General features: G+C 47.4%; 1 protein-coding gene across 2 annotated transcripts in view; it reads right to left on the bottom strand.

Moving 5' to 3' along the window:
- Positions 1-1273: 1273 nt before the first annotated feature.
- The window catches only part of ZFYVE1 (zinc finger FYVE-type containing 1), a 50965-nt gene continuing 42009 nt past the window's right edge, over positions 1274-10229 (bottom strand). For both annotated transcript variants that reach the window (XM_019640423.1, XM_019640421.1), the window contains exons 6-12: positions 9388-9496; positions 8755-8852; positions 8545-8662; positions 5994-6164; positions 5071-5251; positions 4432-4545; positions 1274-2960 (exon numbers count right to left, since the gene is read on the bottom strand). In XM_019640423.1, the coding sequence (XP_019495968.1) occupies positions 2728-2960; positions 4432-4545; positions 5071-5251; positions 5994-6164; positions 8545-8662; positions 8755-8852; positions 9388-9496 (1024 nt within the window). In that variant the 3' untranslated portion in view covers positions 1274-2727. The remainder of the gene's footprint in view (positions 2961-4431; positions 4546-5070; positions 5252-5993; positions 6165-8544; positions 8663-8754; positions 8853-9387; positions 9497-10229) is intronic.

The raw sequence follows: 10229 nt of genomic DNA, 5'->3' as shown, positions 1-10229 counted from the left end.
TTTTTTTAAGCCTTTGTGTTTTTTTGTGTTTTTTTTTTAGCTGAGCCATCCCGCCACCTGTTGGCAGCTCACGGCTGCTCAGCTCGGGCTGACTTGAACCGCTGTTGCTCAGAGCTCAAACTCTTGAGCGAGCTCTTAACCAACTGAGCCACTCAGCCGGCCCTCTTTGTTTTCATCTTGTATTTAGCTGGGTTCAACCCATATTTAGTTTAGGCTGGGATTGGATGTCTCAGGCAAGAGAACTTCCTGTTATGTCGACACTGGGTTCCCTTCCTTTCCTCTCTTGTCTGACTAGTGTAAGGAAGGAAGCTCAGAAGATTGTTCTGCATCCTTCTTCTGCGGCTAGGCACTCAGATACTAAGGGGTGTCCCTGCACGATGACAGGACCAACAGCCAAGTCTAACACAGGCCACCAACCGCACACATCTCTCCTCCTCAAAGCCTCCCCACCCTGCCCCGCCTATCCAAGCAGCAGAAGATAAGGACAAAAGGGACAGGCGCAAGAAAGAGGAAAAAGAAGATAGAGTAAAGAAGGGACAAAGACCACAGTGTCAATGCCACAAGGATGAGGACAGTAGAGGACAGACACAGGAGTTGGACAAGGCAGGGCAGGGGAATGAAGAGGGGAGTGACAGATAAAAAGGTAGAAGTGCCCCAGTGTTTCCATGTCACCAGGAACACCTAGTGTCTTCTACTGGGAGTGGATTCCCCAGGGACTGTGATCCCACAGCGACCAGAGTGGAACCCTGAGAACACAAGTTGTTAAGCAGCTGCCACCACTGCACCGCACAGCACCCAACACAGCTGCCCTAGTCGGGACCAAGTCGGCGTAGCTCAGGTGGTGCCGCGGCTCCACCCCTCCCCCACCCCTCAACAACCTGGTCTCACCCTGTGGACAGCTCTGAGGAAGAGCTGCAGTAGAAGAGAACAGCATGGTCAGTAAGCACGCATGGAGTCCTCTAACCACTAGAAAGATCTCCGATCATCAGTAAACACCCTCTAAAAGAAATTCGCAAAGTTCTGGGTCCCAGTTAGCGAACTGAGCTGGAACATGCTAGCTCTATCCAGAGATTAAAACCCAGGTGATAATGATTTTATGGTATTTGGCTTGCTTTTGAAGTTATTAATCAACTGAGGTATTTACAGGTAAAATATGACCACCCTAGAAATATGCCTCTCACTTGGTTTCTGCTTTGAAAGCCGCCAGTTATGTTCCCATCAACTAGAAAGAGGGAGCAAGACTACTGAGGAGTTAAGGAAAGAGTCAGCACAATCCATGTTCAGCAGGAAGATTCCTTTATGATGGCAAATTGGATGATACACAGTACTAGAGTAGGGCCTGTCACTGGGCCACAGGAGGCAGTACGGGGGCATCTGAGAACCAACACATTCCAGGGCTCAGGTCACACTGACACATGCCAGGAATGTCTGCCACGTGCCTCCCCGAAGCTTGGCCCACCCACCAGTTCAGTCAGGAACTATGTCGCTTCTAATTCTTCGTTTTTGGCCGTTGAAGATAAAATCCACCATGACGACAGGATTTCAGTACAAGTCTCTTTCCAGTCATGATAGATATGGGTGTCCCAGCTCTTGATGAGAAACCAAAGTTCATCTGACTTCTCTTGCAAGGACCAGAGAGAATTTTTTCTTAATGATCTGTTGAAATATTTATATATACTCAAAAAAAAAAAAACCCCAAAAAACAACTAACAGTCCATTCTGTGCTCTGTTTCCCTGGAAGATTTCTCATGATCACCCCTCCAATAGCTAGAGGGGTCATGTGTCTGGGAACAAAGAATTAAGACACTTCAAAATAAGCAATAAAAATCCTAGTGCAACACTCAGAAGCAGATGGTGGGCTTGAGGAGGTTGGAGGGGAGGGAAGCGGTGCTGTATTCGGGAGCAGGGTACAGCCTTGGGAAAGCCGAGTGGATGCACAGACAGCAGCAGCAATAAGCAGGAGACACGACTGGGGGAGGGCGTTTCCTTCCGAGCCTGCCCCAGGAACGGTGATGTCACATCACTGCGCTCTGACTTCTCAGGCCCGAGGACCCCACCCCTCACTCGCCACCCACTCCGGTGACCTGCACGCTAAGTTGAGTGGTCTCTGACTGAAACAGGCATAGGCCAAGAATTGGGATCCAGCTCTGGGGGGCCCAGGTAGATCCCCTTCAGGCGGTTCCAAGCAAACACCTGGGAAGCTCACTTCCCCGGGCGGCCAAGAGGCATGACGGGAAAAGGCAAGGAAAAGAGGGCTTTGTAAGCTTGGAAAGAAGGTGGCCAGCAACACAGTGGCTTTGGACCTGGCTCTTTTTTTGGGGGGAAGATCTGCTGCCACCACCACCTTGTCCCTGCGCCAGGGAAAGACTTGTGGTTAAGTCTTCGCAACCAGCAGCAGCCCAAATATACTCCAACGTTCCTTTCATGTGTCTATATGGGTATAAATTTATTATTTTTAACAAATTAATGCAACGGATTCGGGTTCATTCCCCTTCGCTAAGAGCTGCTCGGTCCTCTGCCTTGAGGGATTCATGCCTTCGGGCCTGCCGCCAGGCTCACCCCAGCTTGCCATCTGCCCTACCCCACGTCGTGGGAAAGTGCCCCAGGATGAGCAGAGAGGATACACACCACAACAGGTGACCAGGGGGAGGGCCTACCTCAATGAGACTTCTGTTTCTAACCCTGAGAACCTAAGGAATTGTGAAGGACTTGGAGAGGGAGCTGGGGTTAAAGGTCACCGGGCTTTTTATTGCAGTTAAAGCAGACTCGGACAGGATGGTCCCAGCCTCGAGAAGGGACAGCCCGGCGGTCATGGGAGCACTCGTCACAGAAGCCCTGTCCACAGGCCCGGCAGTGGTGCTTGGAAAGCTTGATGCTGAACTCCTTTCGGCAGTTGTGGCAGTGCAGGATCTCGTGGTCAGGCACCCAGTATGCCGGCCTTGCCGCATCCTTTACCAGACCTGCGGCAGGGAAGGAACCATGATGGGCGGCACACACGGACCCCAACACCCCGTGTCCCACCAGGCAGGAAGGCATCCTCAGACACTCCACTGACTCGCGGTCCAGCTGCACACAGAATCAGCTATGGGCCTCTGAAAACATGCAGACGCCTGTCTTCACCCCATACCACCCAGGCCAGAATCTTCAGGGCTGGGCCCAGCACTGCAATTTGTGTATTAAGCTCTCCAGGCGATCCTAAAGGGCAGCGGTGTGAAGAGCTACTGGAGTTAACGATAAGAAGTCAGACTCTGGAGTCAGCAGAGCTTCATTCAAATCCCAGTTCCACTGAGCACGAGTTAATTAGTAGCTGCAGGATTAAGAGCGGTTACTTCTCAGGGCCGTGGCTTCCTCATCTTTAACAACCCACCTTCAAGAGTGGTTACGGGGGTTACAAGAAATGATGTGTCTAACACACTGGCCTGGAGCCCGACAGCAAGTGAGCACTTGGTGAACACAGCTGGCAGGCTCTCTGGGCCAGGGGCAGCCCTGCCTCTCCTAGTTACCCGTGACAGCAGATGCAACCTGAGCTTCAAGCCTAGACAAATCCATCTATTCCTACACCCTGGGGTCAAAAGCTTATCATCTGCTCATTTTGTGAACCACAATGATTAAATCTGTTCCAAGCAATTTTTATCACCACCCACCAGGAGTCCTTGGTCTCTCCTACAGATCCCAGGCCCGGACAACCCTGCCGAAGCCCTCCACACACTGGTGAGTTTCCCTTCCTCTCCGTCTGCCCATCCCGGTTACAAGTGCCCCTCACAACCAGAGGTGAGTAGCTATCTTAAATCCTAAAATAATAGCTTGGCTGGTGTGGATTAAACACAACCACAAATTCTCAGACGCTCCTGCCCGCTCCCTCGAATCTAGGCAGATTCTGTACCCAGGAGATTATTTAGTGCCCGTTTCCAGGCCCAGGCCTTATGAGACCGGCTGCGTGTGCGTGTGCGTGTGCGTGTGTGTGTGTGTGCGTGCGTGCGTGTGTTCGTTCTACTAAGCTCAGTCTTGTAGGCGTCCCTGCCAAAGCCCAGTTTCTAAGCGACATTGGCTTGGCCGCTCAAGATCAATCCAGTTGCCATACTGGAATATCAGGTAGTAACACCAGGCAATGCCACTTGCAGCAGAATAATTACCTTCCTGACTTAAAATTGTGAGACATGATAAAATGGTGGTTGTTTTAAACGTTTACATTTATAGGTAGTTTGTTATGCAGCTATAAATAGATGGCCATTGGAGGATGGCCTCCAGAGATAAACATGAAACCACCAAGGTAAGTGGTATGTGAGCCAAATGTCAATCAATTTTCAGTCAACTCCCTGCTGCCCAACTCAATCTAAGTCTGCAAGCCTTTGACAAAATGATAGCCTGGGGCACTCTAAAAATCTTTCACCCCACGTACACTGTCCCCAAGAGAAGCACTGCCAAGCCCACCTAGTGGTATGTCAATGGCTGTCACCACAGCTCCCAGAGTGTTCTGCACGGCCTCGCCCACCTTCCGAGCAATCAGCGTCCCGCCTTCATCGTCTGTCTGTACCTCGGTAACATCTGTAGGCAATGATAAAGGAACAGCCATCAGCTCTTAGTCATTTCCCAAATGGAAAACTCAAGGGGCAAGAGCAGAGCACTTCTGGATTCTTCTCCCAGGGCACCACTATGCTGTCCTGCAATGATCACAAGGGCCTGGGCTGTGGGTCAGTCCAGACCCTGAAACTGGGTGACATCTGTTCATCCTTTACCTCACCCCTGGAGCTATTTTATAACTTTCCTTTAAGGTAAGCCAGAAAGGTTCTAGAAGCATGACCTAGTACCTTCTCTAAGGAGAAGACTCAGTCTAAGCTATGGCTGGTAAAGACAGGACAGGCTTAATCCCCGAGGAATAGCACCCTCAAGACTCTGTTAACAAAGAGCTCAGAGAATGAATGGCCAAGACCAAGGGAGCAATTGCTCTCAGAAGAGTGATGCAGTTAGGAACAGGGTTGGGCATATGGGAGGCCAGTTCCCAACACCTGGTGCCAAGGAGAGAGGCTCCCCACCCCTTCACCCCCTAGCAGCTCCCGGGCCCCACATTACCTAATTGGACATTTCTGGCATCATAGCAGTTGTCACACACCCGCACGGGTGCAGGCCCCCAGCCCCGTTCGGGCACTGGCCGGGTCTTAGATGAGCAGCCATCACAGAAGCCCTCCCCACAGGCCCGGCAGTGATGCTTGGTGTCGTTATCTTTAAAGGATGTAGCGCACTTGCTGCAGCTCTGTTCCAAGCCCAAAACAAAGAAAGGCAAGTGTATCATTTGTGTCAGCTCAGCTGAGAAAGTCAGTAAGACTCAGGGGGAGGACCACGGGACCATTTTGGAATGGCAGAACCCCAACAGTCCAACAGAATGGCCCTAAAACCTCCAGACACATGGAATGCACCCCTGAAACACAGCTATGATTATCATTTTTCTCCAAGAAGAGCCTGGAAAGGCACTCAGATCATTTGGCTGAGTCATAGGGCTCTCAGAAGGGCTAATTCTAGCTAGAAGATCAATGAGAATTCATTTTTTTTTGCACTGCTTCTCAAAAGAGCTTCTGGGAAGTTGGTGAGGAGCGAGTTCCCTGTCACAAAGCATTTGGGCCAAAGCTGGGCGCTCCTTTGCTGTGGATGCTGTAGAGATCTATGTATCAAGCCAAGGATGACCCTAAATGATCTCTAAGGACCCTTTTCTTCCAGATTCTTTACCTACGACCTCAGATATGTGACCAATAATAATTGGCTCTTGCAGGTAAGGAAGCTAAAATCCACAACGAAGAAAATACTTGCAGAATAACAAAGGGAAATCAGTGGGCAAAGGACACGGGCTGCCTCAGTGTATCCCCTCTTTCCAAAACTCTGGGAGCCAACCTGACTGGGAGGAAAACCCCCCACCTCCCTCACAGAACAAGCTTAGGGCAGGGTGAAGCAGCACAAAAGGGGTGGTGCCAGGCATGCAGAAGCGTCCTGCCACACCATACCAGGATCTGGGAGTTTGGCCTCCAGTAGGCGGGGGCGATCTGGTCTGTCAGCCAGGATGTCACAGCCTTGGTGGGCCCAAGGCTAAGCTCAGACACCGACTGAGCCATGAAGTTCATCCCATCCAAGAGGCGCTGGGCAGCATTGTTGTTGTCCTTCAGAAATCCATCAGTCTGAAATGAAAATGCAGGCTCCCATCATGCTCTGAGTGAAGGGAGTCAACGGAAAGAGGGAGAGGGGTCTTGGGTGAGTTGCACACTCATCATGGCCAACTCAGCACCACAAGCCCCCTGACAGAGAAAAATGGGGACACACCAGGAATTCCTCAGGCTTCTAGGCAATATCACACCAACCAGTCATTTCTGACTTATTATGTTTAAGGCGACCATAAGACTTGGTGCACAGCTGTTCAGTTCCAGACTTACTCTGCCCATAAGCGAAGATATACGATCCAGGAGACACTAGTGTCAAGATGACACTTCCCATAGGAAGCCTCCCACCCCAGGCTGGGTTAGGAACCCTTCCTCTCTGTTCCTCTAATACCTGTACATCTCCAAGAATCCATGTGTCAGTGCAGTATCTCTTTATGTATTTGACACCCTATTAGATTGTCAACTCTCTGAGAACAATAGCCTTTTTCATTTTTGTGTTTTTGTAAGTATCTAGTTCAATTCTGAGCACACAGTATTCAAGAACATATGTTGAAATAATGAATGAATGAACAAACAGAAGTCGAGGAGCCTATATTCCCTAGTTCCAAGGACTATGAGGAGTAAGGCCTCATGGTAAACTATAGTATGACTGTTTTCTTGGAATATAAACTATCTTGCCATAGAGACAATAGCTTGCAAAAGAAAGAACACACACAGATCAAAAAACAAGACATTAGTCATAAAAACCCTCATAAGAAAGTCATGCTAGTTTGAGACCATATTATATCCTTGGAATAGGATGGCCTGGACCATCATGCTAAGGGGTGGGCTCTAGAAATGAGACCACACTGCAGTAACAAATTTTAGTGGGGCTGGAAACTGGAAAGAAGAGGAACAAAACAATGAGGAATTGTCCGTTTTGTGGTACCTGAAGGATCCAGGAAAGCTCAAAGGTGGATCTGCAGGTAGGCCTCTCAGGCTGACCAGTGACCTTAGGAATCACCCAGCAAGGAGACCATCACCAAGGAAAATAAGTCCCTTAGAGAAAATCACTTATCTTTTTTCCACAGAGGGCAAAGGTTTTGGATGTATTGTGCATTATGGTTAATTCTAAGTGTGAACTGCGGTTTAACGCCGAGTGAAAGCAATATATCAATGCTTCATAAACATTTGTTTTTTAACATTTTGAATTCAAAAGTCAAATTAAAAAGTAATAAGGGTCTATAGTGCTCTTACTTCTTAGAATATACTTAAAGAAAATTTCCCCAAAACAAAGAAAAGGCTTTCTTATATAAAGATGAACACTATAGCATTTTCTTTGATTAAAAAAAGAGGGCCAGCTGAGTGGCTCAGCTGGTTAAGAGTTCGCTCAAGAGTGTGAGCTCTGAGCAACAGCAGTTCGATGCTCGGCCCGAGCTGAGCTGCCGCTGAGCTGCCAACAGGTGGTAGGATGGCTCAGCTAAAAAAATAAATAAATAAAATAAAACCCTCAAGGGATTAAGAAATACAAGTTGGTAGTTACAAAATAGTCATGAGGATATAATGTACAGTATGGGGAGTACAGTCAATAATATTGTAAAAACTATATATAGTATCAGGTAGTACTAGACTGGTCAGAGGGATCACTGCGTAAATTATATAAATGTCTAACCACTACGCTGTACACCTGAAACTAATGTAAAATAATACTGAATGTCAACTATAACTGAAAAAAAATAAGTCACAGGGATGTAAAGTGCAGCATAGGGAATATAGTCAATAATACTGTAATAACTATGTACAGCGTCAGATGGATAATTGGGCTTATTGGGCTTATCATTTTGTGAGGTAAATGTCTAATCATTATGTTGTTTTGTACACCTGAAACTAATATAATATTGTATGTCAACAGTAATTGAAAAATACATTTTTTAAAATAAAAAAACAACAACCTCAAACAGCATGAAAGTTTAAAAAGGGAACAGGGAATCAAACTAAAACATTAAACAGACTATTACACGGTGACTACAAATGAGAATCATGAGAAGTGGAATCAATATGGAAATAAAATTGTGGTGTGAGAAAAAAGCAGATAAACGGCACAAATTATAATCACATCTGTACAAACATATGCACATGGAAAATGAGTGAGAATATGAAAAAAATGAAGTTTTATTTGGTAAGGCAGTAAAACTACAGATCAATTTTCATTTATTTTATTTAAAGTTGTGCTTCTAAAATTATGTAAAAAGAAATGAAGTAATTAATGACGTAAAACAAGAAAGGCTTGGTTCTCTCCAGATCATGCCTTCCTAAACGACCAATGTACTGGAATTCATTCTAAACAAGTTCCACTTTTCCACACAGAGGAATAACTGAGCGATACAAGAAACAGGAGAAAAATAAATAAGGCTGCTCTTACTCCGGGCCACACATGCACAATCTCTGTCCGCACCACCGTATCCACAGGATCTTGGTTCCCAAACCAGTACTGCCGGCTACGATAGACCACTCCGCAGTTAGGACATTCGATCACATACCTACAAGGAATGCAAATAGATACTATTACCCAGCCAGGTGCCTGGGGAGACAAACACACCAAACAACCCTTAGCTATGTTGCTTAAACTCACCCAGACCAGGCATATTTTGCAAGACCCATCCAGGGGGAGTCGGTGGAAGCAGATGTCTTGGGCACTACGCTGACTTCCTTGCCTCTCTCATAGCAGGCCTGAAACATGGAGCACTCTGCCAGCTTCTTCTCTGTACACCAACCCCCATGGCCTCTTCACGTCCCTGTCCAGCCCCACTCCCAGCAAACCACACCAGCTGAGGGTTTACAGACCCTCCCAGTTAGCACATCAGAAGGAAGTTCATTTCTCGAAAGCAGCCAGTGCCCTGAATGGTCATGAATTGAATGTGTACCCATCCTGAGCCCCAAGACTGAGATGTAAATTACACCCCTGTCACAGACAGGAGAAATCAATCAAAACCGGAAAACCGGTTCCTGAAGAGCACATCATACAACCTCAACAGAATAAGGGGAAAATTAACTTAAAAAAACAAAACAAACAAAAAACCCAAGGGCCCCAGTAACAAAGACATGTGAGTTCTTTTGGTTAGAGCTGAGGACAAGTTTCAGGGACATTCAATTTGAATATCAAATACTTTGGGATGCAGCAAAGGTGGCCCCAAGCCAGTCTTTCCAAAAGGAGAGCATGACCAGCAAGCCAGCTCTAGAGCAGGGAGAAGCTCAGGGGACTCACCTTGCAGGTATAAACGCGGTTGTCATACTGGTGGGAGTAGCTGCAGCGGCTCTTGGCTTCATGAGGTACTCCTTCTTTCCCATGATTCATGCTGTTCCTACATCCAGCCCTGAGTGAAGCCCAAAAGCTGACAGTGAGGCGGCTAAAGGAGTTAATGCCACTTACGCAGAAGAATCTGACCCTAAGCCAGACATGGGGCCAAACCAGACCTTGATTATTAACTAGGCTGTAAATACTGAGCACAGACAGGGCGGTTTGTCTCTCAGGAACCCACAAGCCTCATTTACACTTGCAATCAATATCACTACAAAGGTAGAGCAATTATTACCCTTGTATGAGGAGAAAAAGAGAAAGGAGGCATCTCTTAGAAAAACCACCTGGCCTCTCAGTAGGAATAGAGGGGCCAGAAGATAGCACCCTGAAAAGAAACAAATCCTAAATAGCTCTCAGGAAACTCAAAAATCCAAACAGCATGAAATAAGTTTAACCAGAACAGCTGCCAAGATGCCAAACAAAAACCAACCCCCAACATTTGGCAAAACATTAGGAGAAGGCTTAAGCTGGACAAGAAAACCCCCCAAATGAACAGTGAGCTGTCATCCTGACAACACGAAAACAGCTCAGGGTGTTACAATTTCACTATGACGGAAGGGAAAGTTCTGGAAACTCTGGTGAGGCTCAGCCAGAATGGAAAAGGGGTGATTCTGGGCCGGCCGAGTGGCGCGATGGTTAAGAACTCGCTTAGGATGCCCGAGGGCCCCGGTTCGGATCCCACATATGAGGGCCAGTGACACTGCCCTCTACAGCTAAGATGCTGAACAACAGCTCAACCTGGAGCTGGG

The sequence above is a fragment of the Hipposideros armiger genome, unplaced genomic scaffold, assembly GCF_001890085.2.
Source record: "Hipposideros armiger isolate ML-2016 unplaced genomic scaffold, ASM189008v1 scaffold_49, whole genome shotgun sequence".
Lineage (NCBI taxonomy): Eukaryota > Metazoa > Chordata > Mammalia > Chiroptera > Hipposideridae > Hipposideros > Hipposideros armiger.
This window is presented reverse-complemented; position numbering and strand designations above follow the sequence as displayed.